Source organism: Pelmatolapia mariae, linkage group LG2 (assembly GCF_036321145.2).
Source record: "Pelmatolapia mariae isolate MD_Pm_ZW linkage group LG2, Pm_UMD_F_2, whole genome shotgun sequence".
Taxonomy (NCBI): Eukaryota; Metazoa; Chordata; class Actinopteri; order Cichliformes; family Cichlidae; genus Pelmatolapia; species Pelmatolapia mariae.
Genome location: NC_086228.1, coordinates 8,920,001 through 8,946,020, shown reverse-complemented (window position 1 = coordinate 8,946,020; position 26,020 = coordinate 8,920,001). Strand labels below are relative to the sequence as shown.

The window sequence follows — 26,020 nt, the reverse complement described above, 5'->3', positions numbered from 1 at the left end:
CGCTCATTCATAACGAGGAAAGCTTTGTAACTCTCCCGATTACAGAAGAGTGTGTCATTTCCACATGCTTTTCCGCCGAGGTCGACAGCGCCTTTGAAAACGCTCTGGAGGTCCCTGTGTAAGCACGTCAACCTGTGAGAAAAAGTTTACTTGGACATACACAGATGTTTTCCTTCATGGTGTGGCGATAAGAGACATGAAAGGGCAATTATCCTTCAAGGACCTGCAGTTCAAAAAAGCGCCCCTTCAACAGCCAAACCCATCTGTTCTCTGATTGGATAGATCAATTTGTGATTGACATGACATTGACCAATCAGCTGAAAGGAAGAAAAATGGGGTCAAAATTCGTACTTGTAAGTTGAAACTTGAGTGCAGAGTTTTACACATATTTTTTGGCTATGTCCACACAAAAATCTTTGTTACACACACACAAATTCTTTTTACACATACAAATCCTGATTTACAAGTACAAAATATTTATGACCACAATTTGAGCCCATAGGCGTGTTTGCGGTCACGTCCAGCGGGTGTGTGGGCGGGAGCGTCACACAGACGTTTCACTTCAAGTCTCTACCGGCCAGACTCCAACTCCAAAAGCGCAACATGGCAGCTCCCACAAGCGGGGTATTTTGGCTTTATTTTTGTACAATGGGAGGAAGTGCTGTGGCATCGTCCATCTTTTCTACAATCATTGTTCGGTACCATGAAACTCCCCACAGACCAAACGAGTCTCTCTTTAGATTCCCTCCACTTTAAAACTGCTTTTTATACTGCAGGTCTTCTGTTTTTGCATCTGGACTCATCGAGTGCATCAACTTTGGTTTAATGAAGGAAATCTTCACACAGAAAGCAGCTCAGTTTAAATCACCTTTTTTCGCTAGGTCACCCTTTGTTTTTACAATAAACCCACCCACCCCTTTTAGTCTTTGGCTTGGAACCATATTTGGCGATGATTCATCTTCTGCTTTGCGTTTTTGTAGAAGCCCCGTCAAAAAGCCTGTCCATTATGCTAGCAGTGTCCAAGCATTTTTTTTTTTTTTGCTATTCATACCGCGTCCCCCACTTTGGAAACCACTGTTAGAGAATAAGAGCTGGCTATGTAAATGCAGTAATGAAGAAAAACGAGAGGAATCAGACAGGATTTTATTTTCCAGTAAAACACCGCTTCATTCTGATACCAGGATACACAATAAATTTAAATAAGCTGATTGGAATAAATGGGAGCTTACGTCATGTTTTTCTGTTTAACATTTAGATACATAAGCGAGGACTTTGTTCTCTAAAAGCACCGCGTGTGTGTTTAGCTGCTCGGGCGAGCATTGAGGGAGAATGACATGAAACTCTCACGTCACCGAGCGTATTCACCTCCATCAACGGCTGTGTGATCAACTTCTACAACTCTGCAGCAAAACTAATCCATAATTCTTTTTGATTTTCTCTGTAAAAACAGCTATAAAATATATACCACTACTGCTTTAAATCAGCAAGGACAGAGGCTGGAAACGCCACGTCCTGTCACATACACCCAGTATAAAAACAACTCTACAAAGATTTTCCCAGTTTAAAATCGTCCATCACTGCATATAAGCACGCTCCATTTCAGCAACACTTTTGCATTGAGAACAAACTTCTGTTCTTACCCTGATCAGCTAGTTAAAAGGTTCAAGCATTAAAACTTAACGTTGGTGCTGTGAACACACATTAAACAAAGCAGGGTTCAAAGGTCAAGAGCAAAAAAAACGTTTTTGGTCTCAGCTGAGATAAGCCGCTCAATTATCCGATTATCATGATTAAACCCTTTGACATGGAAGCAGGATGGAGCGTGGGGGCCGTGGCGGCGTCCAGGATGGACCGTTTGGATATTTAAGATAATAAAACAGCTTTGAAAAGTGCAAAGAGTAAAACTGCTGTCAGGATTGTACTGCTTTACAGTAAAACTCATATACAAAATTTTAGTGCATAAGCTTTAGGCACATACTCGGAAACACGTATACATACAAAATTTTCTCATAATAAAAAACTGTAGAATACATCTGCTTAAGAACTAACTTCAGCCTTTCTAATAATTAAGTGCTCTATGAATAATAATGCTACCAAGTTTATTGAGGCAGGTTTCATTAAAGCTACAGAAAGCACATCAAAACCCCTCTCTGCTGTCTGTGTGTGTGTGTGTGTGTGTGTGTGTGTGTGTGTGTGTGTGTGTGTGTGTGTGTGTGTGTGTGTGTGTGTGTGTGTGTGTGTGTATTCAATAGTGAAGAAGATCGTGTGGTTCTCTCCTGCGTCGCCTCCTTTTTGGTTGCTGTAGTATCCTCCTCGATCCAGCGTGTCCAGCACGGAGGTCTTACACTGAGCCAACTCCACCGCCACCCCCAGCTCTCCGTAATCCTTGCGGACCTCCTTTAGAGCATTCACTCCGGCAGTGTCAAGGAACAAGATAGCGCTGCAGTTGATCACTACCCTGCGTAAGTAACGGGAGGCTATGTCCATAATGTGTGTGGGTGGGGTGGGGGGGGGGTCACAGAGGTCAGGATAACTAAGGCACAACCCATGATCTCTGACCCCCACGAATCAACATCACAGCAACCTCGAAATCTCACACTGCACTTTTGTTTTTCTTCAACTTGAACTTTGCCTTATTCATTACCCAACTCACAGAAAGAAGGCACAGACCAAGGTCATGTGACTGCGGCTAACAGTTAAACAGGAAGAGTCTCTCATCCTCACCAGAGGAATATTCGTCTGTCAGAGGATCTGGAAACACATGCATACACCTGTGATCAGTGCTAACAGACAAATGCTTCCTCGGGTCATTGCACGTACATTCACGTTCAGGCACAGGGTGGCTGCTTCTTATTAAGCACGTATGAAGAATGTATGTTTTTATCCAGCAGGGCTCTGATCTAAAAATCTAAAGCAGGAACTCATTTAGATACCTCTGAGGTCTCTCCTCAGAGCAGCAGAGCTGCTGCTTTTTTCTACACGTGTTTTAAACTTCCTGCCCTGAGGCGTCAGTCATGATTGGACTGATGGACCCAAACACCAAACAGCAGACGGTTACGATCGTTTTTGATTGTGGCAAAAAATCCAGTTTAGACCTTACAAAAAAACAAACAAACAAACAAACAAAACAAAAAAAACACTAAATGATTTACACCTGTTTTAAATCCTAACCCCAGTCGTCATCCTGAACGTGTGCGTGTGCACACGCATCGCTCATTCGGCGTGTGCACGTGCATCGTTCCGACTCAGTATCTAAAAATTAAGTTCGAATACGGCTCTGGTTTCTATAAACAACACTAGGGCATGACCAGTGTCACACTGTGCAGTACGAAACACATATTTCACACTGTACAGTACTTGTACACAGAGTGCAGTACTTGTACTGTGCAGTATAAAACACATATATCACATTGTGCTGTAAACATTGCAGTACTGTGCATTATGAAACACATATTTCACACTGTACAGTACTTGTACACAGAGTGCAGTACTTGTACTCTGCATTATGAAACATATTTCACACTGTGCAGGACTTGTACACACTGTGTAGTACTTGTACTGTGCAGTTGGAAACACTTCACACTGTGCAGTACTTGTACTCACTGTGCAGTACTGTGCATTATGAAACACATATTTCCCGCGGTGCAGTATAAAACACATATTTTATACTGTGCAGCACTTGTACTATGCAGATGTAAACTTGCTGAGTCTGCCTTAGACACAGACTCGAGCTGTCAGGTAGGGTCGGGGTATTTTTTCCTTGTGGGTGGCTGGTTCTTCTTATACAGTCCACAGGTGAGTTATTGGTACATGGACGTTCACACTGTGGTGATTCATCACCTGTCTGGATGCAGAAACCTGAGGTGAAGGTAGGACTTCAGAAAACTGTTACAAAGGCACATCTGTGCAGCCACACGCTGCAGACATGTAAATATAGACCTGTTGTCTCTTTAGGACTTATCATAGTCTCCATTAGGAGTGCTGCGGCTTTCGACGTGGCGGACGGCGTCTTCGATAGTGAAGAAGATCGTGTGGTTCTCTCCTGCGTCGCCTCCTTTTTGGTTGCTGTAGTATCCTCCTCGATCCAGCGTGTCCAGCACGGAGGTCTTACACTGAGCCAACTCCACCGCCACCCCCAGCTCTCCGTAATCCTTGCGGACCTCCTTTAGAGCATTCACTCCGGCAGTGTCCAGGAACAAGACAGCGCTGCAGTCGATCACTATCCTGCGTAAGTAACGGGAGGCTGTGTCCATCATCAGGGTGACGGCTGCAGGAGCTTCGGCCTCTTTCTCGTCCGTTTTGCTAGTTGGGACTCCGGCGGCCTCTTCCTGCGGTTTGCTGTTCTGGAACTTGACACGGCGGCTCTTCTCCTTCACAGGGTCAAGTCCTACACACCTGTACAGAGACTTTTTAAACAGGCTCTGGTTGGCGTAGTAGATTGGCGCTTCGTATCTAAAGATGGCCACATCAGGGTGCGTTTGGAGGCCTTTGTAGGACGCCAGATCTTCGTAATGCTCCCTGGTCATAGCCCGGCCGAGCTCCAGGACCTGGACCCGCTGAGTTCTGCCCAGGACGCAGAAAGCCGACACCAAAACCCCCACAAGAAGCCCCAGCTCCGTGTTGACCAGCGCTGAGGTTGCCATGGTGATCAGCCAGATGAAGGCGTCAATGCGGTTGGCACGCCACATGCGGGGAATCTCGGTGAACTTTCGAAGAGCGCCACGGAGGTTCACCACGATGATGGCGGCAAGAACACACCTGAGCAGAAACAGGAGAGGAGAGAGGTGAGGATCACCACAGCCTATCAGAAGCTTACACAAAGCTGTGGCCTCTACCTGCATCAACGTCCTCAGCATGGAAGAGCTGAAGGAGTGATGGGGCAAAGACGGCACAAGTCATAAAAGCTGTTCCAATTAAAACTTAAGATCGAAACTCGAACGACCTCATCAGGAGGTCACTCTGCAAGAAGACTAGTTAGCAATCATTTAGAGGTTAGACTGACGTCCTGCTTTTCTTACTTCTGGAGGGAATAGAAGAGCGGCGCGATCACCAGAAGCACCAGCAGCAGGAGGAGAGCACTGATCAGTCCCGACAGCTGCGTCTGGCACCCGGTCGACTCCTTGACGAGGGTTTTGGTCAGCGCGGCGCTGGTGGTGAAGCAGTGGAAGAACGACGGCAGGATATTGCAGAACCCAATGGCATACATCTCCTGGTTGGCATCCACCGTGTAGCCGTGCTTCTTGGCGAACATCTCCGACAGTGAGATGGTGATGGCGAATCCCACGATGGCAATGGAGAAGGCGTCGACGGCCACATTGGGGATCAGAGACCACATGGGTATTTGAGGAGGGAGGAAGCCTGTGGGGATGGCCCCAGCCACGCCCGACCCGTATTCGGTGTTGAAATGGCCAAAGTGAGATGCGAGTGTGGCAATTATCACCACAAAGAGCTCGAATGGGATCGGAGCCTAGAGAAGGACAGGTGAGGACAGAGTAAACCACACAGGTAGAAACAGGGTGCTTTTTGTTTTCATAAATTGAATATTTGTATAATAAGGAAAATTATACAAATAATAATAAATAAATAATAAATTTACAAAGGAAAATGTGTTCTTTAAGGAAACAAACCAACAGATGAGTTTATTTTACAAAATGACCAGGTGAGCCACCAACAGCATCCTTAGGGCCGATGATGCCAAAAGGAGGTTTAATTTTAGTTTTACTGGAGTGTTACATCGCCACACTTTTACCTTCAGCTTGGACTTGAAGCGGTCATTGAGCTCCTTCGTAGGTATGAGTACTGCCAAACACACCAGACTGGTGATGAGGTCACACACGTTGGTGTTCCCGAGGTTGCTCAGCAGGCCGTACCACGTCTTAAAAATAGTGAACCAGCCCTGAGGACGGGGGATCTTCAGGCCCAGCAGGTACTTGATCTGAGACGTCAGGATGGTCAAGGAGGCTCCTGTAGCAAAGCCGCTGAGGAGGGAGTCCGACAGGTAGACGGACACAAAGCCCACCTGCAGAATGCCCATTAGCACCTGAAAGAGATGAGAAGAAGTAAGGTAGTGTGGTTCTATGCTCAGTCATTAAAGCCCACATGTGCCCCTGCACACTTACCTGGTAAATCCCGGCAGTAAAGGTAACTGTGGTCCCCACGGCAATCGCATAGCAGCTCCGGTCACATCCCACCACGCCACTGTCATTCCCGGCCAACGGGACACTGCTGTCATTCCCACTCAGGCTGCTCTCTGGGAGGTATCCCGCCAGGGCCAACTCCCTGTCCACCACCTGGCCAATGAGCAGACAGAGCACTCCGAAAATCCCCACCGAGATGTGCCTGGAAGTGCCCAGGAGGGCGTAGATGATGGAAGCGAAGAAAGACGTGTACAGGCCGTATATGGGATCCTGGTTGGCCAATAAGGAGTAGGCTATGGACTGGGGAACCAATAGGATTCCAACAATCACTCCTGACATAGCATCCCCCAGGATCCAGTCCCTGAGCTTGTAGCGTGGCAGCCACTGGAGAACCGGGAAGAAGCTGAGGATTCTGGATTTGGCCTTCTCTGGCGTGCAGGAGCAGTGCTTCCTGAGCCGCTGAGACAAAACCGTTCTCCAGGTTCTTCCCGTTTCCTTCTCAATTCTTTCCAGGATAAGAGGCCGGTGCTGGTCCTCCTCACCACCATCTTCTACTGCCGCACAGCTGTCCTCCCCGTGAAGCATGGCTGAGCCTTTATCTGTGTTCAGGTGGAGAAAAAAGTCATTATTCTTCTCAGCTTCACCTCAAACCACTGACTGTAACAGCCCCCGAAGCGGTCGGGGAATTTGATGGACTTGTTAAAAAGCCATAGGAGCTCTGAGCCGCTGACGTTAGCCGAACGCTGGACTGCACTTTCCTGTAATACCAGTTGGTGAAACCAGCATCAAGGATTTAAAGATGCATTCTGTGTAAAGAGAGCATGCCCCTAGCACCGCCAGCTAGTTATAGGTAAAGATTTTCTGATTTATTGAAACCTTAGGCATAATCTAGGACAGTTTGGCGAATGAGCTACCAAAAGAAAGCTTCAGGGATGAGACGTGCAGTCATTACTGAGGCAGGAAGGACCGCTTCACCGGTCCGGCCCACCGTGTAAGCACACTTCAACATCCCTGAAATACGACCGGTACCTTTACCCAAGAGTATGTCTCATTCTAATAATGTGTGTGTGCTGAATGTGGTCACAGTTCCAGCTGTGAGGTCAGAGGTTACTGAGATCAGCTCAGTGTGTGCGTGTTTATGACTTTCTGTTGATTTCCTGCCTCTGATGTTGCATCACAGCACAGATAAAACACTTCTGCTTCTTCAGTCCCCGTGAGTCGCAGCCCGTCTTCAAGCTGAACACCACGCCCCAATACACCTGCCTCTGGTCAACGGGTCAACAGCTCCAAGTAAAAGCTGCAGAGTTTAGGGTCACCACCCAAACCCAGAGAGTGGAGTGATTACCAAAGTCTGAGAAAACAGCAGCAGCGATGGCGGCTGTTCCATCCGACATTCCTCCTGCATGTTACAGACACTGCTGCTCTGAATTTAGCGTTATCTCTCTTTTATTTTTATAATCGTTATCTCCCTTTTACTTTTAATCATTATCTCTCTTTTATTTCTCACCATTAGCTCTTTTCTATCATTATTTTTTTAGTCGTTATCTCGCCCTTTAATTTTTTTAGTCGTTATGTCTCTTTTTTTTATTCGCTATCTCTCTTTTTTTAAGTCGTTATCTCTCTTTTTTTAAGTCGTTATCTCTCTTTTTTTAAGTCGTTATCTCCCTTTTATTTTTAATGGTTAACTCTTTTTTTATCGTTATCTGTCTTTTATTTTTAATGTTATCGTTATCTTGTGACATTATTGAACCACGATGATTAACCATCGCCCTCTGACTGGTGATGATGGAGGTAACTCTGAAATTACCCCCCCTTCCCACCACACACATGCTCACTCTCGCTCTCACACACACACATTCGTGTTTTCGTATCTTTGCGGGGACATCTAGTTGACATAATGCTTTCCCCAGCCGCTTACTCTAACCATCAAAAATGAACCCTAACCCTGAGTCTTAACCTAACTATAACCGTAACAACAACTGTAGCAATGACACTAAAACCACATGTTGAGTGTCAAAAACACCTTCAAACTCGTGAGACGGACACTTTGTCCCCAGGATGTTGGTCCCCACAAAGATTTGTAAACGTAGTACACTCCTTCTCACACTCTCTCCCTCTCTCTCTCACTCACTCACACAAACACAGAAACACCACCATCATCATGATGAAGGCCTTTTGAACACCTCCACCCTCCGTGAGCAGCAGCGGAATCTGACGGTGTGACGTGGTAATCGAGTTACAGGTGGTGCACTCTGCCGGTGTGCATGCGCAGGCACGGAGGGTCTCGGTGTTCCCTGCGCTGACTGATCCAGGTGCACGCGTGCCTCAGCCTCACCTGGACAGCCGGTGTGAGTGACAGCGTGGCACAAGCGGACTACTGCGGTGACGTCACGAAGTACGGCGGCGCGCTGTTTTGTGTGATGAGCAGAACGTTACTGAGCGTCGCGGTGAAACATGGACGCCGTTTTCAAAGGCTCGTCACTTCCTGTGGGGGCTCAGGTGAGCCGGCGTGAATGGCTCCTTTGTAAACAGTGTAAACGTGGACAGGAACAAACCTGAGCGCGAGCCGCCGCACGCACGCGAACCCGCGGCACACCGGGAGCAAGGCGGCGTTCACGCGCGCGGGGACTCACCTGAGCTGGATCCCGGTGCCGGTACCGAGTCCATATGAGCCGTCCCTGCCGCTCACAGTCCGCTCCGATCCCGCCGCGCATCTGTTTTCCGCCCCGTCGCAACTCCGTGCGTGATGGCGTGGAACGGAGCGTGTTACGTCACACGAGCTGCGTACATGCGCAAAGTTACTGATGAGCCTGACTGTCCCGAGACCCGATCAGGAGGGGGCAGCAGATCTAATAGCTTCACCTTTTCTTAAAGAAACGGTCAAAACTCACACCTGTGTGCGCGCCAGGATACTGGTGAAGCACGGCCAGGTGAACTGTCAGCGACCAAAGGCTGAGATGGAGCTCCAGCAGGACGATGAACCCTGGAAACACTTACCGTGTGTGGATGTTCTTCACTCCTACAGAAACATGTAGAAATGATGTTTGTGCCTCTTCACCTGCACTCATCTACAGGTTCCTACTGTTCTGACACATCACTAGACTCCGCCCCTTTTCCCTGTTTTCTAGTGGAAGTTTTTTTTTTTTTTTTTTTGTTACGTAATAATGACAAATGAATGTCCTTTGGCATTATTAAAGTATTCTGATCCACCTCGTTTGTCTCGTTGGTCTGTGAACTGAAGCTCCTAAAAATTTGTTCCTCTTTCTTACAGTCGTGTCCTCCTGGGTTCAAACACGGCAGAATCTCAGGTTCGACCCGCTAGAAGTGGGGATGGGCAGTACAGCTCTTGTTACAGGTTCTTACAGCTATTTGATCTGGCATGAGTTCAAGAAGTTTGCGTTGTTATTTACAGTCTGTGGGTGTGAGGCATGCGCTAATCGCCTGTAGTCCAAGGATAAGTGAAAAATATCAACCAAAAGTCGTCAGGCCAGAAGAGCTGGATGCTTTTATTACAAACACAGGGATGTCTGTCAGTCGTGACTGTACTCACAGCAAACCTGGTTCAGCTCTTCGTTTCATTTTGTCCTCAGTTGTGTAAGGCTGACAGGGGTTGTGTCGTCACCACACCGGGTGGGCATCGCAAAGTTAAAGCAGACTCAGAGTTCAAACTCGCTGTCTGTGAAAGCTGCAGAATTTGGGGGGACAAATGATGTCCCCCAAAATTCTCACCTCAGAGTCAGAGGTCAGAGAGGAAACATGATACCCAACACAAAGCACTCAGCGAGCTCACACCTCCGCCGTCAGCTCGCTGACGTGTTCTCAGACAGAACGAGTGACACGCGTGCATACACGCCCTGCAGTACATGCCCTGCAGTACACGCAGGTGATTCAGGGACCTGTTTCTCCATTCCAGCACACCGAGTGTGAATTTGAACATTTGATAAGAAATCAGAGAAATGGAAAGACAGACATGTACCTGACTGTCCAGCTTTTCCATTCACTGCATGTCACACGGGTCATATGATCTGTGTATCTGAGCATGCTCAGACTTACTCACATAGCTTGTGTCCGGCCTGTCTTCGCTGGTCTCGCGTCCCCATTAACCTTAAACTGTCCTGCAGAGGCCCACGCTCTCTACAAGTGACACACCAACCAGCACACCGAGGACTCCGTGTGCCGGCACAGCACGTGTGCTGCTGGTGTGTTGGGTCATACGTACACTGCTTCTTTATGCTGAGACACACTGACATCTGAGTGTGTTTCAGAGGAATGTGGTTACACTGAAAGAGACGATTGAGAGTTTTTTTTCCACTAAAATACTTGAGAACATTCAGCCCTTCAAGGCTCAAACTGAAAACTGAACCTCACAAAGTTATTCTGAAATGATGTGCGTTGGTCAGTCGATGCCGAGTGGTAGTTTAAACATGCGTGTGGCTGCTCATGAAGTGTCTTATGAGGCCTTTGGTTGGATGCATGAGCCAAAAACCGTCCAGTAAACAGAAAACTGGAGAAATATTAATTTTCCTGGTCCTGAAGAAGATCAGCGAGTGTTAGCAGAGTTTTGCTGAGACACAGAAAGAAGTTGAACACTGGAAGGCATATAATCCCCAAGATGTAATTGGACACAGGCTTATGTCCACACATGACCATTTAAAACCATCCCTGTAATCCTTTCTCTCCTCTCAGACATCTGCAGCACAGACGGATTAGCCGGAGACAGCAGGAGGACTTTCACAGGTACAGCCGCCTTATTCTTGCTAACTGTTACATTGTTATGTTATTTTATGGTTTGATTGATAAAAGTATGTGCAGAGCAGGGATGGTGATGCCAGCTTTTCACACCACATTCTGTATTCTTATCATATCTGAGAGTAAAATGCTGAGAAAAGACAAAGGCCCTTCAGCATCTTTTAGCTCGTTGTTTTGGCTTCAGCCCAGAAACAAATCCTGTTTCTCTTCTTCTTCTTCTGCACGAAATGATATTTCTCTCAGTATTAAACTCATCTGCTACTTGTTGTCTTTCGTGGAAGCTCTCCTCCAATCAGCTTTGCCCCCTGTCAGCAGTAATCATGGTGGATGCAGCAGCAGCAGAGCAGTTCCTCGATGCCAACCCGCAGTTTGCCAAGCAGTACTTCGACATGAACTTCCGGCCTAAGATCATCTCGGACTTGCTGGATCCCAACCGCAAGACGGCAGTAAACATTAGCACGTTTCACGAGCTGACGATGGTGGATGAGAGCGAGATCCTCATCGACCTGGTGCGTGACATCCAGGATAACCTGAACATGGAGAAGTCCGTTTTCAGGCTGATGAAGCACCTCAGCTTCATGCTGCGGGCGGATCGCTTGAGTCTCTTTATGTACCGGCAGAGGAACGGCGTCGCTGAGCTCGCCACCAGGTGACTGCAGACCCAGTTCAGTGTCTGAAAGCAGTGCAGGTAGCAGCGATGCTGATAGCTTTATTTGTCCCCCTGGGGCAATTGAAAGATTTTAAATGTAAGCATGAAGCTTGGACACGTTTATTATCTCTGAGGTCATGCTTCCTCCTCAGGAACCAGTGACGGAGCACGCTGGGATTTGCTTCTTTCCAGCACTTAGTGAGGTCAGAGAGGGCTTGATCACCCCTGTGTCACGTTTCTGTCTCCATATTTACCTTCAGGTTGTTCAACGTTCATAAAGACGCCATTTTTGACGAGTGCCTCGTGCAACCCGACAGTGAAATCGTGTACCCGCTGGATATGGGCATCGTGGGCCACGTGGCCACCAGCAAGAAGATGGTCAACGTTTCTGATGTGTCACAGGTAACAACCCCCCCCCCCCCCCCCCCACCACCACCCAAGTACTCTTTATGGGGGATTGATTGATTGATTGGAAACCTTCATCTATGTGCCATCACATATGAAGTAAAGACCCCAAAAACATCTAGAGTCTAAAAGCAGCACGTGGCTGTTTAGCTAAGATGAAATCCTCTCAGATACACGTTCACTTTATGAAAGCATGTAAAAGAACTCACGACTGGTTTAAACAGAGGGAATTAATGCAGTTATGACTCCAGTTATTTGTAGTAATAGCAGTTAATTTAGCAGCAAACTACAGCGTGGACATCCAGTAGCACAGACAGGAACCTCAAGGTTCCCTGAATGTTTGCAGTCATCTGTGTTTCTGATGCTTTTATGACTCGTTTCATTTTCTGTCAGAGCCGCTCGGCTTCAGTGTGTCCACCAGAGGGTGACATGACTCCATGCTGTTTATGCTGCTAATTCCTCTCAATCTCATTACAGCCAATACCTCTGACATTTAAAAATAGCTGGCCAGCATTTTCTCGTGTCCGCATCATGCTCCTGCAGGTCTACCCGCTTGCACCTGTGGCAGCTCTTTTTGAGACATTCACGCCACATAAGGCAGCGGCCCACATTACACAGGCGCTCCTCTGTATCACTTCCACCGCATCCTTTCACTGACCTTTAGAAGGCTGTGCTGCTGACGGAGGAACAAAGCGGGCTCAAGCTCATTGTGCCTGGTTTATTTGCAGCAGTTGTGCTCCCAGCAGCCTGTTGGCTCTTGATTGTGAAACGGTGTTCAGCTTCACACAAACACATGGCAGTGTGACGGGAACAATCAGAGCCTCAGTTCCCTGGTTCCATCCTGACCCAGTTAACTGCAGGTCAGCCAATCAGGCAAGACTCTCGATTCACCCTCATCATCATCTTCTTCCTTCAAAGTGAGACCGAGAATAAATCGATTTACATTCAGAGTGGTACCCTGTTATTTATCAGTGTGTGTGAGGGAGGGAGGTGGACAGGCTCCACATAAACAGGTTAATCTGTCCTGAATAAGAGCGATCCCAGATTAGTCGCAGAGGTCACACAGGCCGCTGCTTCCACAGACTCAGCACTATCGCACACCTTTTATCACACCTGCAGAGCTGTACGTACAGGTGTGTATGCTCTGGAATGAAGAGCCGAACTGGAAGAGCAACCATGTAAGAGCTGCATAAACGATCCTGTGTCTCCATCTAAAAATGGGTAAATGATCCATGTGCAGGGTGATGAGCTCTGCAAGCTTAAGAGGGTCAAAGGTCGCCTAATAACGAGCTGGCAAAGTGCCCTATCTGTGCAGTGGGTTTGTTTGTCAGGCAGCAGATGAAGCAGCTGATCCAGGATCAGCCACAGCAGGGTTTCTGTGCCCTTCTTTTAGAATCAAAACAGCGAATGCACCTGAAGACGTTTTAGTTTGCGGTGGAAGTGTCTGGATAAGAAAACTCCACGCTGTGTTTTTAGGGGAGAAGAAAGGTTTCACATAGTTTTCAGCTTCAGCATCTATTCAGTTTTAACTGTCATACCTGATTTTATATCCTACTGCACTTGGTTGTTCGAGAGCAGGGGTGGGCAACTCCAGGCCTCTAGGGTCCTGCAGGTTTTAGACATGTCAGCTGATTTAAATGGCTAAATGACCTCCTCAGCATGTCTTGAAGTTCTCCAGATGAACTAATCGTTTGATTCAGGTGTGCTGACCCAGGGTGAGATCTAAAACCTGCAGGACACCGGCCCTCGAGGCCTGGAGTTGACCACCACTGTTCTAGAAGATGGATGGGTGGATTTCAAGTGTATTTTCAGCAGAAAGCAGACAAGTATCAAACTTTCTCCATATTTCCTCTTAAACGTCTGCATGCGCTCTGATCCCTTTCCTGCCTCACTCAGGTAACATCCAGAAAAAGACCGAGACCTCGTCATAGCCAAATGGGTCCCTGTGCAGGTCTTTGTTCCTTCTTGGCAGCTAATGAGCTGCTTTTCCTCTGTTACACCCCCAGAGGAACAATTGATGACCCCTGCTGCTCAGGAGGAAGCATAGATGGAGCGCAGCTGAGAGCGCGTGGCATCTGAGGATAACGGAGAGGCTTCGCTTACAGCGTTTATGGATATCATCAGAGCGTTCATCAAAGCAGCTCTGGGAGTTTTGAAAAGTGCAGCGAGAAAGCAATGATAATTAGATACAGTGAAATATCCACTCTGCCTCTTCTCTCTCCTCCTAGAGCACACACTTCAGCAGCTTTGTGGATGAGCTGACCGAGTACGTGACGAAGAATGTCCTCGCCGTCCCGATCATGAACGGTAAAGACATGGTGGCTGTCATGATGGCTGTTAACAAGCTGGATGGGCCGTGCTTCACTGCCAAGGATGAAGAGGTAACCTGTAACAGCGCCTGTCCCTCAGCAGACTTTCTTCTTCTGCTTTGTCTCGTGCTGTCAGTGATATTTAGGTAGCTGCATCCCCTTTTGTCTTAACAAGTAACATATAGGGTCAGTTTCTCAGACCTGGAGCCAGATAGACCCGGACTAAAAGAAAACCTGGCAACAGGACTAGACTGAGTGTTAATGTGGAACAAACCAGACAGAACTGATAATGAACACTATGGAGCGTACCTCCAGAATAATCCCCAATAAAATGATCTTCATTTAAGACCAATCACAAACACGAGGAGTCGAAGTTACAGATGTTACAGACGTGACCAGAAAAACATGAAACTTTGACTCACATGAACTCCAGAGGTCCTGACTCCATCAGGTATGGTTATTGTTGGATGGACACACTCCACCTGCTTTTGATGATGTGTCCTCCTCACTGTCCATTGGCTCAATCAGACATCACATTGTCAGCTGCAGCATTCGAGACCAAACTTATTATAGTTCACTAAAACTAAAAACAATGAAAATAAGCTTATAGAGTTAATATGCTCAGTTTTGGTACGAGACAGAGAGTCGCTGTTTTCAAAAAGTGTTTATATTGTAACAGCGGCACTGATTTTCATAAACCCTGCCTCTGACAGATAAAGACTAAACTGACACAAGAACATTCATTCTTGACTCTAAACTGAAGTAAAACAAAAAGTCAAAATGAAAGAAAAAATAAAAACTAATTAGAAAATTCAAAACTCTGGATCACACAGACTCACATTCAGACACGCCAGGAACAATTCACGGTGGCTGTTGAGCCGACTGCATCCCCCTAATCCCAAACCACGCTCCACTCGGATCTAATCATGTTCTTGTGGCGCCACTGATGTGAACGATACGTCATGTAGTTTAACTGTGACACAGCAGATTTATCAGAAAACCATCAACAGACTGAGAAACTGTGTGTGACTGAATAATAAAGCGACAGGAAGCTCATGAGGCGGCTGTTTTTGTGGTGGTGTATGAATGAATGATGTGTGGTTTGTGACCTGGACTTAGACTGCATCTGTTGTGAATGAAGGTAAAGCTGATGTGAATAACTCCCCAAGTTTAGCATTTCCTGTGTGTCTGTCTTCCTGCTGACGTCTGCCTCTCGCTCACATTCAGCTAAAACACTGCAAAACAAAACCAGAGCCTCACAGATCAGAAACCACAAGATTAATCCTCGACTCTCACCTGAGAGCTGGAACTAGAACATTTTTCAGCTCAGAAAGGCCCGAACATACCCACCAACACCAAGATCAAGAAAGAGCGTTCACACTTCCCCTGAATCGCTTCTAAAGTAAGAAGCAGCAGTGTGTAAAGTGCAAAACAAGCCAGTTTATATACAACTGCAACAATGTATGAAATGATCACATTGACCACTAAATATGAAGCAGTAAAATATATCAAATTCATTACAACATTTAAAACAGTTTCAAATTCCAGCCATTTAAATTTTACAGGTACAGTTGGTGACTAGGACCTCTGTCAGTTTTTGTTTAAAACTAGATAAAGCGATAAGAAATTCCAATCTCATCCTGAGCTGCAGATAATTCGAAGACCACACGGCAAAATAAGACAGACTTGACATTCCTGGCTCTGTGCTCACAAGTGCTACTTTAAACTGCAGCCAGCTCCTGGCTCTGAGATTGTAGGTGTTCTGGAGGGCAATGAACTTGGTGTAGATATATGATGGCAATTTTCTTAGAATGGCTGTGTATATAAAAACATACTAATGCTTCATTATTCGATTATTGAGTGAAGTAAATCCAGCAAGGCTATACAAAGTGCAGTGATGAGTCATGAAGTGTGAGCCTGTTATATACCTTAAGGCAGCACGGTAATGGGGTCTAATTGAGCTAAGGTAGTGGGACAGGCAAATCGATAGACGGCATCGCTTACTCCAACAGCGATAAAAACAAGCTTAACGCAAGTTGCAATAGAGAAACACTATTTTAATCTATAAAAAAAACTGTAAAGTAAATTTGAGGTTTTTTATCAAGTATGTAATTTGAGATCCTTATCAAATACCAAGACATTTGTATGAGTCAACAAGCGCTATGGTATCACTTTCCTGAGTTAATGTTCGGAGATTCACTTGTAGGAAAACAACATTACTTTGGTTTTGTTAGCATTCAGGACTAATTTTGAATCATGAAGAGCTGTAAGGTCTGTAAGGTGACCAAGTCGGACCGAAGGTTTGCATATACTTCATTTAGATAAAAAGTCAAAGAAGCAGAAATTAGAAACAGAAACAATAGAAACAACAACAAATAAAACTGTTTTTTGAGTTTTCCAGCTAGTGTGAACGAGGCTAAGCATCAGGCTTTCAAATGAATAAAAGTCTGTCTGGGTCTTTGGTTGATTGATAAGCTGGAGTGAAAGATTGCTGCCACTCCTCCTTCTCGGCCTTCGAGGATTCTGATAGTTACTATTACTCGGGGGTGTTGATTCATTTAAACTAACAATCATCAGCTGTAACCAGGTTTCTGTAAGGCAGAGTAAATCCGTTTGTTGATCGATTCTTTGTCTTTGTGATTTTTTTTTTTATCCTTAAGTCAATTTTCACTTAATTTTGGTTTGTTTTTTGCTGCTCCAAACATGATGCATGTCAGGAGAGGCATAATGAGGCATCTTTTTGTCATAACTAACAGGGACCGTTTAAACATTGCATTTGAAGATAAAAACGAGGTGTTTCTGCAAGTTTCTTGACAGCAACTCATCAGAACTGTGTGTTCTGGGTTAGGATTATTATAGCTCTTCATTAAAACATGGACACAGGCTCCAAGTCTGCAAATGAATTCCTTGAGATGATCAGCTGGAGGAGAGTTTTTTTTAGGATTGCCGACGTAATAAGAAATGTAAGAGCGTGCATTTCAAAATGCTCACCACTCGCGTTCTACTCTCTCCCAGACCCTGAACAAATATCTGAACTTTGCTAACCTGGTACTGAGAGTTTTCCACCTGAGCTACCTACACAACTGTGAGACCAGGAGAGGACAGGTAAGGATAGATCTATGCAAAGCCACTTTCTTTAGTGGTGATGAACAACAAAAAGCGCCAGACATTAGAAGGCAGAGAAGCAGCAGAGATGAGTGTGTGGTTGTCCTTGGTTCAGGTTTCCGTTTGATTTTGCTGTCCAGGTGTTGCTGTGGTCAGCCAGCAAGGTGTTTGAGGAGATGACAGACATCGAGAGGCAGTTCCACAAAGCCTTGTACACAGTCCGAGCTTTCCTCAACTGTGACCGCTACTCTGTGGGTTTGCTGGACATGACCAAGACCAAGGTAGGCAACAACACACTCACAGCCAGAGTCACAGAGGAGCCAGAAATCTTTAGCAAGCTGTCCAACAACCTGCTATTTGTAATGTGAATGGTCTGGGTTCAGGACCAGGACCTGCTGAACCAACATGTTTAAGAGTATCATCCCTGTTTCTATGCTGCGTCCATCCAGTCTTTGTTTTTATGGAATCCATTGTGTTTTTTATCTTCATCTTTTGGGAATGCATATTTTCAGACTCCTTGGGCTTTCTTTATCTGATCTGCTTGATTTCTTCTTCTGCTGACAAAAGTATATTTAAAGTATCTTCTTAGCTTCTCCATGTATTTGTAATACCTAACACGATGCCATAAATACTACTTACTGGCTGTGGCTGTCACCTAATTACAAGCAGCTGCCAGTTGATTCCCAGCACCTGCTCTCAGAGAACAAACACATGTTGTGTGTCTGTACAGATGGCCGTCTGCTTACAATACTGGATTTCATGAATAACACACTTAATAACAAATAGCAGTAGAAGCTGCGCTGTGATCTGTGAAATTGGGCATGTTCTGAAGACTGAACAAAAGCACCACATCTTCCCAGAATAATGTCAAATAACGTTAATGTTTCTCTCCTCTAAATCTGTCTTTTTCTCTCTGTGTCTCTGTTATGTGTGCAGGAGTTCTTTGACTTGTGGCCCGTTTTGATGGGAGAGGTTCCTCCTTATGATGGACCCAAAACTCCTGATGGCAGGGTGAGGAGGTCCTGACCAAACTCTGAGATCCAAGTCCATGTGGCATTCATCTGTTACTCAGTGCTTCCAATCACAGTGACTGTAGCACCTCCAGCAGGTTAAAACGTGCCAGCTTCCTGTATCTCCATCAGCAGGCCAATCAGAAGCTCATTTCTGTGATACACGCTGAGTGAAATCATGCTTCCAGCCCTATCAAAGTCTTTCTCCTCTAATCGTGTTCCCCTATCTGGCTCTAGTTTATCAGGATTCACACACAGTGGGCTTTAAAGTGTTGTTGTTGTTTTTTTATCTGTGTGTGGAGTTTACACCTGATTTCACACCTGAGTCTGTGCAGAGAGTTTCAGCAAACTAACTGTGATCTTATTTGACCTCTCAAGGAAATCATCTTCTACAAAGTGATTGACTACATCCTCCATGGCAAAGAGGACATCAAAGTCATACCGTAAGTCTCAGCAGATGTGACATTAGCAGATATTAGTGCCGCTGCAGAGATTTGACCACTAGCATTACGTCGGGTCACACTTATGTGTCTGCAAGGAAGGAAATCTGAGCACGGATGCAGGGATCTCTTAACATAGATGATATGGTTGTGTATGAGAGCAGTGCAAAGGTCACAATCACGTGACCCCTGCACTGAAGGAAGAGTGGCTTAATTCAAACGTGAATATTTGGAATCCTGATGTGTCCTAAAAAACACATCCACAGGAATCACAATCTGAACACAACACGTGGAAGAGTGACGACAGTATAATGATAAACATGAACAGCCTGGCGAGTCTGTCTTTACTTATAAAAGTCAAGTCAGAATTATGAAATGAAACAAGGATGAGCAGCGGTCCTCTGAGCAAGCACTGGTGACTCAATACAAGTAAGTTAATATGTAAAGCAAGTGAAGTTAAACGCACTAAATTAAATGAAGCAGGAATTCATTTGAGAAGGCTGATTTTAATAGTAATAATGTTCTATGTGGGAGAAAAATAAAGATTTTACCTGAGGGTAAAAACCAGATTCGGGAGCTCTGCGAAGCCTCACAGCCAAGCCTCACAGCGTCACTGATATATTTTCCCTTCAGCCATATGAGGCTGTGATTTCCGTGATCCCACCCTGCTCTGTAAACATTAATAACCGTTGTGCAAACAATGCAGCTCACAGTAACTTCACCACAGTGCAAACCGAAGGCTGTACAGGCATTATTTGACCTGAGCTCGTTTTACATGACATTTGCTTAACACTGATACAGTAAACCGAGTATTACAACTGAAATTTACACTTTGTTAGCTTTTATTAAAGGTGATTGTGGGAGTTTAACCTTCTGTGTGGCATGTCTTCATTTCCAGGAGTCCTCCAGCAGATCACTGGGCCCTGGTCAGCGGTTTACCCACCTATGTAGCAGAAACTGGGCTGGTCAGTATCTGTTGTTCATATAAGCTCACATTAACTGTCACAAGATAATCAACTTTCAACATTTCTGCTGTTCTTACCCCACGAGAACTTATTCAGAAGTTCCAAGTTAGCATTTTAATACTTTTAAAACCAGAAGTGATGATCTGACCGAGAAAGTGAGGTCACTGTCGTCTCGACCCTAAAGCTTTTCTACTTTATTGTCTATTTTACTCCAGTTTACAAAGTAAGCATCAGATCTTCTTAAGTAAGACACGGATGGAGCCCATACACTGATCAGCAAAGTGTTTGCCAAAGCTGTAAAGTAAGTGCAGCACGTTTAGCTTCTTATAGACCATTTTTTGCAGCCTGAATTGCTGCCCCCTGCTGGTCATTAGAAAAAACACAGGTTAATGATCTGGAGCCTGAAGTGAACCATCTAAATATTTCTGGAAATACTTATGTGTAAAGTTTGTGTCATATTACTGCATAAAAATATTCCTGAGCAGCTTTTCTGTGTAAAAAAACCAAACATGCCCTTCTTCCTTTGGTTCTTGTGAGAAATGTCAGCTCCCAGAGGGCCTCGAGGGGACCACGTATATGCAAGGACTGTGCTGATATTTACAGTGGCTTGCAAAAGTATTCGGCCCCCTTGAACTTTTCCACATTTTGTGACATTACAGCCACAAACATGAATCAATTTTATTGGAATTCCACGTGAAAGACTAATACAAAGTGGTGTACACGTGAGAAGTGGAACGAAAATCATACATGATTCCAAACATTTTTTACAAATAAATAACTGAAAAGTAGGGTGTGCGTAATTATTCAGCCCCCTGAGTCAATACTTTGTAGAACCACCTTTTGCTGCAATTACAGCTGCCAGTCTTTTAGGGTATGTCTCTACCAGCTTTGCACATCTAGAGACTGAAATTCTTGCCCATTCTTCTTTGCAAAACAGCTCCACAACTGCCCTGTGATGGCCTCAGAGGTTGTCTAAGAGAATATTGGGAACAACGACACCATGAAGTCCAAAGAACACACCAGACAGGTCAGGGATAAAGTTATGGAGAAATTTAAAGCAGGCTTAGGCTACAAAAAGATTTACCAAGCCTTAGAACATCCCACGGAGCACTGTTCAAGCCATCATTCAGAAATGGAAGGAGTATGGCACAACTGCAAACCTACCAAGACAAGGCCGTCCACCTAAACTCACAGGCCGAACAAGGAGAGCGCTGATCAGAAATGCAGCCAAGAGGCCCATGGTGACTCTGGACGAGCTGCAGAGATCTACAGCTCAGGTGGGGGAATCTGTCCATAGGACAACTATTAGTCCTGCACTGCACAAAGTTGGCCTTTATGGAAGAGTGGCAAGAAGAAAGCCATTGTTAACAGAAAACCATAAGAAGTCCCGTTTGCAGTTTGCCACAAGCCATGTGGGGGACACAGCAAACATGTGGAAGAAGGTGCTCTGGTCAGATGAGACCAAAATGGAACTTTTTGGCCAAAATGCAAAACGCTATGTGTGGCGGAAAACTAACACTGCACATCACTCTGAACACACCATCCCCACTGTCAAATATGGTGGTGGCAGCATCATGCTCTGGGGGTGCTTCTCTTCAGCAGGGACAGGGAAGCTGGTCAGAGTTGATGGGAAGATGGATGGAGCCAAATACAGGGCAATCTTGGAAGAAAACCTCTTGGAGTCTGCAAAAGACTTGAGACTGGGGCGGAGGTTCACCTTCCAGCAGGACAACGACCCTAAACATAAAGCCAGGGCAACAATGGAATGGTTTAAAACAAAACATATCCATGTGTTAGAATGGCCCAGTCAAAGTCCAGATCTAAATCCAATCGAAAATCTGTGGCAAGATCTGAAAACTGCTGTTCACAAACGCTGTCCATCTAATCTGACTGAGCTGGAGCTGTTTTGCAAAGAAGAATGGGCAAGGATTTCAGTCTCTAGATGTGCAAAGCTGGTAGAGACATACCCTAAAAGACTGGCAGCTGTAATTGCAGCAAAAGGTGGTTCTACAAAGTATTGACTCAGGGGGCTGAATAATTACGCACACCCTACTTTTCAGTTATTTATTTGTAAAAAATGTTTGGAATCATGTATGATTTTCGTTCCACTTCTCACATGTACACCACTTTGTGTTGGTCTTTCACGTGGAATTCCAATAAAATTGATTCATGTTTGTGGCTGTAATGTCACAAAATGTGGAAAAGTTCAAGGGGGCCGAATACTTTTGCAAGCCACTGTAAATTTGAGGCTTTTGCATTCATGCCTCACGATGAGTTGGGACAGTTTGTCAGGTCATGTGGACACGTGATGACGGTTGGAGGTGTTGAACACCACGTGACCTTTGAGCTTGGACACCCTGGAGGCCACAAATGTGAGAATGAGTGAATGAGTGTTCAGAGAGCCGGATGAGTACAAACGGTGCCAGCTCAGCTCATTAAAGGTTTAATTAAAGGCAGTAAAAACTTGTTTGAGCTGAAGAAAAGATTCAGTGTTTGAAAAGTCGCACTTCCCCACAAACTCAGACTGTCTTTTGCCATTCCTGATTGAGGACATTTCTTAGTTATTTTTTAGTTATTATTCCTGTCCCACTTGGAGCCCGGTTCTGCCAGAGGTTTCCTCCTTCTAAAGGGGAGTTTTTCCTTCCCACTATCGCCAAATGAGTCATGATGGGTTATTGGGTTTTCTCTGTATTATTGTAGGGTCTTTATCACATAAAGCACCCCAAGGTGACTGAATTGAAATGTATTGAATACAAAAAAACTGTCTCTGATGTTGGTCGTTAACAGTGTTGGTCAAGCTACTTGAAAAAAGTAATCAGTAACTAATTACTGATTTCTTCCCCCAAAAAGTTATCCCGTTACTTTACTGATTACTTATTTCCAAAGTAATTAGTTACTTAGTTACTTTTTAAAAACATGATTTACAACCTGAATAGGTAATAAAGCGATAGATCTTTCAGCCCAATTCTACTTTTTCCTCATAATCCATCATACAAAATGTAATCAAATGGAAAACTCTCTTTTTAAAACTTGTTTTATTACTTTTAATCTTTTAACTTTATGCATCAAGCAAAAATTTAATTAAATGCAACATTCTCTGACTGGAAGAAATTTGTTTAACATTTAAACCTATGTTCTGCACATTCCAGCATATAAAATAAAATTGTTTTTTGTGTTTACACTCACTCTTTCAAATAAATGCAAGTGAAACACAGCAGAAAATAAATAAAATCAAAGACTCAGCGGTCCTGTTGCTCTATTTTCACCTGTTTAGCAGGAGTGGGCCAGGCGGATGTTTGCCCTGGTGCAGGTGTGCCACAGTGGTCAGTGGAAGAATCCGCTGCGGCACACCTGCACCGCGTTACTGTAATCCGATTACTTTTTTCAAGTAACAAGTAAAGTACAAATACTGCCCATCTCTGGTCGTTAACATTACGTCCATCTTGTAATTTTACTGTCTTGGTCAGAACCACGTTAATAACTCCTGAAACAATAAAGTCTTAAATCATTGTCACTGATGTGGAGACGGTGAAAACTTTAGATCAGTGTCCTTTAAAAATCTGATTTCCACCCATGTTCGCTGCAGTGTGCGGGTGGGTCGATGAGCAAAGTGCCTTCAGAGTTATTACACAGTTGTCAGCGTGCACGCCGCTGTGGAAATGAAAAGTGCTCAGCCACACGCTGCTGTGATGTATAATTGTAATTTCTGCAGCCGTTGTAATTAATCACGGCAAGTGTTTCCCAAACCACCCAGCCCGCTGCCGCCGCTCGTCTGTCTAACCCTCCTCCTCCTCCTCGTCCGTCCTCCTCCTGTCCTGTCCTCCCGTCGTCTTTGCTCCTCATCATCTGTCACGCCTACATCATCTCTCCTGCTTCATATTTCCCCTTCTGCTTTATGTACAAGGTGAAAACTTTATTCCTCCGCAGAGTCACGTTTCCATGATTGAGAGAAAAAGCTGAGAGCCTGTGCTCATTTCTCCTCATTCTCACCGATATTTCTTCTTCTGAAGCTTCCAGATGATTCAGAAGTCTGGTGCTAACACATGCTCATCTTTTTACTTCCTTTTCCCACAGATTTGTAACATAATGAATGCAGCTGAGGACGAGTTTTTCAGCTTTCAGGTAAGCTGTACGCCACCTTTCGTTCCAGGGATGCTTCATAAAACACAAAGATGTTACTGAACGACTTCAGCACTGACCTGCTGTCAGTTATCACTGACTCCAGACTAAAGTGATCATCCACAGCATTATCTTAGATTATAACATGACCATAATGATGTTTCCTTCTAGTTTGAAGTCTTTCAGTAAGGACAAAGTAGGTTTCAGCTTCCTGTTTGGGGGCTCAGTGAGAGCGCTTTGGCTCGTCATCTGTAATCAGATGTTCAGACTGAGTAAAAGAGGATGCTGGAATTTGATTGCACTGTGCGAGCCAGCTCGAAGGACGTGTAGGAATAAAGTATGTAAAAAAAAAATTACCTCAGCACTACAGTGGTCTGTCCTGTACTATAACAGTACACCAGAGACTAATCATGAACATATAAATCGGTGATATTTCCCACATTCTCTGCTCTCCTTACTTTAAATTATGTTCCTGGGGGCTGTTAAGCTCCGAGTGCATTTATTCTAATCGTTCTACTGCGGTGGGTACCGTTGTCCGAGCTTACACACGGATCGTGCTTCAGGTCTGCTGACAGTGTGGGGCCTGTTACACTGGCTTAAAGCTGCAGTCAGTCATTTGAACATCTCAGATGTCTGCTGACTGATGGAGGCAGACTGCCTGACATGGTTACTCTGAGATGGTCTGATTGCATTTCTGTAGGACAAAAAGATTATTACAGAAAATAAATAACTCTTTCCTTTATAAAACCGGCTCAGAGTGGGCACGCAGGCCGTCCTGTCATCACTAATTAAACTCAGGGTGTTTTCATGTTCAGACGGAGCCGCTGGACGACTCTGGTTGGACCGTTAAGAACGTTCTGTCCATGCCCATCGTCAACAAGAAGGAAGAGATTGTGGGTGTGGCCACGTTCTATAACAGGAAGGATGGGAAACCTTTTGATGAGATGGATGAAACCCTGATGGAGGTACACTGTGTGTGTGTGTGTGTGTGTGTGTCACTGGTTTACTATAAATACACTGCAGGCCATTCAGAGTGTCTGCATTATTTATAATCAGGCCTGGAGGCTTTTACTGATGTCTCTGTGGCCACCTCACTGCAACACAAAACACCCTCAGCTCATCAACAAACCTCTGCTCTTAATATTGTTGCCCTGTCACTGAATTGCTTTATCACTAAATGAACTGTACCCTACAGTAGGGAGCGCCCTGTGGTGCCAGGTGCTGTACATATAAAGCTGACTGAGGCTGCAGATATATACAGGACTACACACAACAAACCTTTACCCACTAGACTATATCGCAGTAACACATACTGTTTAATTGTACGCCGATTGTGAGGTGAATGAAGCTCCAGTGTTTTCTCTCCCAGTCTCTGACTCAGTTCCTGGGCTGGTCGGTGCTCAATACCGACACCTACGATAAGATGAACAAACTGGAGAACAGGAAGGACATCTACCAGGACATGGTGCTCTACCACGTCAAGTGTCGCAAAGATGAAATCCAAAACGTCCTGGTGAGTGAGTCTGTGTCTCCACACTCAAGTTTCGTTCCTCCTGTTTCAGGCAGGAGGGCCTCAGAGATGAGGATGGCCTCTAAAACTAATCTCTTTTGCTCTGATTAATGAAACTTTCAGTAAGTGAACATCTTTAGTGGAAGATTTGAAGAGTCGTTGAATGACAGCACTGTTTTGGATAAATGTGATTCTAATCAGATGGAAATGGAGCGCTCTCTTTTATGTCTGCCTTTTATTGTTTGAGTATTTGTGCTAAAAGCTGTCTCTCTGAAGCTTTGTTGGTGGATGTGGATGACAGGAGCAGGAGCTGAGCATCATCTGTAAGCTGGAATAAGCTGTCAGGTATTCTATGAGGTGATTTGTCAGAGAGACAACCTGCTCTGACCTCAGATCAGGTGTCAGTTGATGGATGCCAAAGCGTTTTATCCAAGGTGACTGCTGACGATGTGTGTTTGTCCGCAGAACACCAGAGACAGGTGGGGGAAGGAACCGGACGAGTGCGAGGAGGAGGAGCTTCAGGAGATCCTGGTAAAAATGCCAAACGCTCCCATCAGCACACAAAAAGAAAAACAGGGCAGGATGAGGAGGGAGCTGTTTGTTCTGATGATTTTTATCATTC

At 45.1% G+C, this 26,020-nt stretch overlaps 2 protein-coding genes across 7 annotated transcripts in view; one reads left to right on the top strand and one right to left on the bottom strand.

Annotated features, from left to right (window-relative positions):
• Positions 1-463: 463 nt before the first annotated feature.
• Positions 464-10,668, bottom strand: slc26a2 (solute carrier family 26 member 2). 5 transcript variants are annotated; one of them, XM_063492595.1, is made up of 5 exons: positions 10,195-10,668; positions 6,120-6,736; positions 5,750-6,040; positions 5,019-5,467; positions 464-4,758 (listed from the first exon to the last, which is right to left on the bottom strand). In XM_063492595.1, exons 1-5 carry the CDS (start codon positions 10,385-10,387, stop codon positions 3,951-3,953), a joined length of 2,358 nt encoding a protein of 785 aa, XP_063348665.1. In that variant the 5' UTR covers positions 10,388-10,668; the 3' UTR covers positions 464-3,950. The 5 variants fall into 5 exon arrangements, with proteins under 5 accessions (XP_063348665.1, XP_063348679.1, XP_063348690.1 ...); XM_063492609.1 differs by lacking the exon at positions 10,195-10,668 and adding an exon at positions 8,473-8,561; XM_063492620.1 differs by having other exon boundaries at positions 465-4,758; positions 10,191-10,668.
• Positions 10,669-10,776: 108 nt separating this feature from the next.
• pde6a (phosphodiesterase 6A, cGMP-specific, rod, alpha) overlaps positions 10,777-26,020 on the top strand; it is a 32,398-nt gene continuing 17,154 nt past the window's right edge. Inside the window, exons 1-13 of one of the 2 annotated variants that reach the window (XM_063492577.1) lie at positions 10,777-10,874; positions 11,202-11,535; positions 11,796-11,937; positions 14,169-14,321; positions 17,265-17,354; positions 17,495-17,635; positions 18,291-18,365; positions 18,743-18,807; positions 19,703-19,769; positions 23,844-23,891; positions 24,704-24,853; positions 25,258-25,401; positions 25,864-25,929. In XM_063492577.1, the coding sequence (XP_063348647.1) occupies positions 11,207-11,535; positions 11,796-11,937; positions 14,169-14,321; positions 17,265-17,354; positions 17,495-17,635; positions 18,291-18,365; positions 18,743-18,807; positions 19,703-19,769; positions 23,844-23,891; positions 24,704-24,853; positions 25,258-25,401; positions 25,864-25,929 (1,470 nt within the window). In that variant the 5' untranslated portion in view covers positions 10,777-10,874; positions 11,202-11,206. Of the gene's footprint in view, positions 10,875-11,198; positions 11,536-11,795; positions 11,938-14,168; positions 14,322-17,264; positions 17,355-17,494; positions 17,636-18,290; positions 18,366-18,742; positions 18,808-19,702; positions 19,770-23,843; positions 23,892-24,703; positions 24,854-25,257; positions 25,402-25,863; positions 25,930-26,020 lie in introns of both variants that reach the window. The other variant, XM_063492585.1, reaches the window with a different exon arrangement.